Genomic DNA, 2,386 nt, shown 5'->3' with positions numbered 1-2,386 from the left:
ACATCCTCACTCCTGTAGCTTGAACTTAAGATTACTTTACTACCATATGGTTTGTATATTAATCATGATTATTTAAGTGTCCGTTGTTTTGTATAGGTTTACATGATTTAGTCATTTAAAAATAAATATAGACCTTAATAAATGAATGAACTAATTAAAAAGTATGTAAAATCAGTTAAACACCTCAACTGTTAAGTTATTCACTTCACCAACAAAAGAATCTGTCATACTTGTTATCTAGAACATGAAGTTTTGTGTCTGCATACAAGTCAAACCATAGAATTCCATGCTTATATGTCATAAAAAAAGATCAAAGGTGAAAGAAGAGGAGTCACATGCTAAAAAGATGACAAAACACCAGCACATTTTGTATAGGCTAAGAGGTGGTCAGCATAGTTCTATTGTATGCAGACATCAGCAGCTTGAGGTATATAAAAGGCTCCAATTCTGGCATCATTCACTAAGCCTGTAGTACATCTCTGGTCAATATGGTTAAGGTAGGCCGATAATAGTACTTTAGGTTCTAGTGCAGTATTGTAATATATACTATTAAATGTTTTGTATCCACAGATTGTGTTTTACGAAGACAGAAACTTCCAGGGTCGCTCTTATGAGTGCAACTCTGACTCCACTGATCTGTCTTCATACTTCAATCGGTGCAATTCCATCCGAGTGGACAACGGAAACTGGATCCTTTATGAACATTCAAACTACAGAGGACATCAATACTTCCTGAGGAGAGGAGAATATCCTGATTTCAACCAGTGGATGGGCTACAATGACCATATCCGATCCTGCCGTGTGACCCCACAGGTGAGCCTTTTCATAATTGTTAAATATTTGACTGATTTTCTTAAATAACTATAAAGTTTAATTTTTATTTTATTTTTAAAAACAATTATTAATATGAAACACAGCATCGTGGACCATTCAGTCTGAGGGTGTACGAGAGAGAAAACTTTACAGGTCAGATGATGGAGTTCACTGAAGATTGTCCTCATGTCTATGAGCAATTCCGCTACCATGACATTCACTCCTGCCATGTGCATGATGGCTACTGGATGTTCTATGAGGAGCCCAACTACAGGGGACGTCAGTATTACCTGAGACCTGGAGAGTACAGGAGATACAGCGACTGGGGAGCTTCTAACCCAAGAATTGGATCTTTTAGAAGAGTCCAGCATCTGTATTAAACAATGATATTACAATATTAAAAATATTATTCAAAATGTTTGTGTTTTCATAGCCTAATATTTTTAAATACTTACTAAAAATGCTCTTGCCACCTGTGCTAAGGCCTACCCTCCCTATAAGTATTCAGCAAAGGGTTCACCCTTTTGTCAAGTCATTTCCCATTGCTCAGTCCGTGTTTTTTTCTATCTTTCTGGTATTTGATCTGGGCCCATATTTTCTAAGTTTTGTTTATCTTTGTGGATTGAAATTCTGTCATAGTTTTTTCACTCTGTTGCTGACCGGTTTGTCCACTACGGCTTATTTTGTATGTCTGTTTGTCTTGCTTCATGTTCACATTTGGCATAGGGATGGGACGTGGGCCAGTTACTGGCCATCATTTAGGGTGGATGCAATAAGTCGGGGAGTGACTGATTGGGGGGATCAGTGTTTGGGCTCACTGTCTATGTTTCTCTCCTGCCATTAAATATAATGTATGAATAGAATATACTATTTTGGAACATATTTTTATGATACTTTTCTTCCCAAAGGGTCAGAATTGTATTACATATTGGAAGGGTCTCCCTTTCACAGTGGCATAAATGCTTGCAAAATGGGAGTAATAAAGCAATTGCCCTGACAAAAATGGGCTACAGAAAGTCCTATAAAATAGAATAGAGAAATAAATGAAGAAATTAATTAAAACCAAAGAAAATGCTGTTACTGTGACTGCACTAGATGAATTAGTAAAGGGAGAGATGACATTTCATGCAGCAAACAAATGTTATAGGCTTACCTAAAGAGATGTGTTTTAAGAACATGTTTGAAACTTTGGAGGGTTCATATTAGTCTGAGAATCCATGGAAGGGCATTTCAGAGAATTTGTGTAACTTGGAAGAGGTACTGGAGACGTGCATAAGAGGTTTGAATTGAGGTAGAGATTAATCTAATATCACTGGCAGATCGAAGAGCATGGATTGGGAGATAGACTGAGAGCTTGGAAGGTGCAGCATTATTCAGAGCTTTGTGGATCAGGGTGGAAGACCAATTAGTAGGGAGTTACAGTACTGTATTTTCCGGGCCATTAGGCGCACAGGAATATAAGGCGCATTAGTCCGATGCGCCTTATACATGTAATAATTCCATATATAAGGCGCATCGGACTATAAGGCGCGGGGTCCGGGGGCGTGGCGGAGGTCCGGGGGCAGAGCGGAGA

The 2,386-nt window shown here is 38.4% G+C and overlaps 1 protein-coding gene across 1 annotated transcript; it reads left to right on the top strand.

Moving 5' to 3' along the window:
• Positions 1–395: 395 nt before the first annotated feature.
• Positions 396–1,223, top strand: LOC140074549 (gamma-crystallin 1-like). Its single transcript, XM_072119530.1, has 3 exons — positions 396–497; positions 571–813; positions 918–1,223. The coding sequence occupies exons 1-3, from the start codon at positions 489–491 to the stop codon at positions 1,191–1,193; spliced, it is 528 nt and encodes a 175-aa protein (XP_071975631.1). The 5' UTR covers positions 396–488; the 3' UTR covers positions 1,194–1,223.
• The last annotated feature ends 1,163 nt before the right edge of the window (positions 1,224–2,386 follow it).

The sequence above is a fragment of the Engystomops pustulosus genome, chromosome 8 (genome assembly GCF_040894005.1).
Source record: "Engystomops pustulosus chromosome 8, aEngPut4.maternal, whole genome shotgun sequence".
NCBI classification, from domain to species: Eukaryota; Metazoa; Chordata; class Amphibia; order Anura; family Leptodactylidae; genus Engystomops; species Engystomops pustulosus.
Note: the sequence above shows the minus strand (reverse complement) of the source record. Positions and strands in the feature narration are given on the sequence as shown.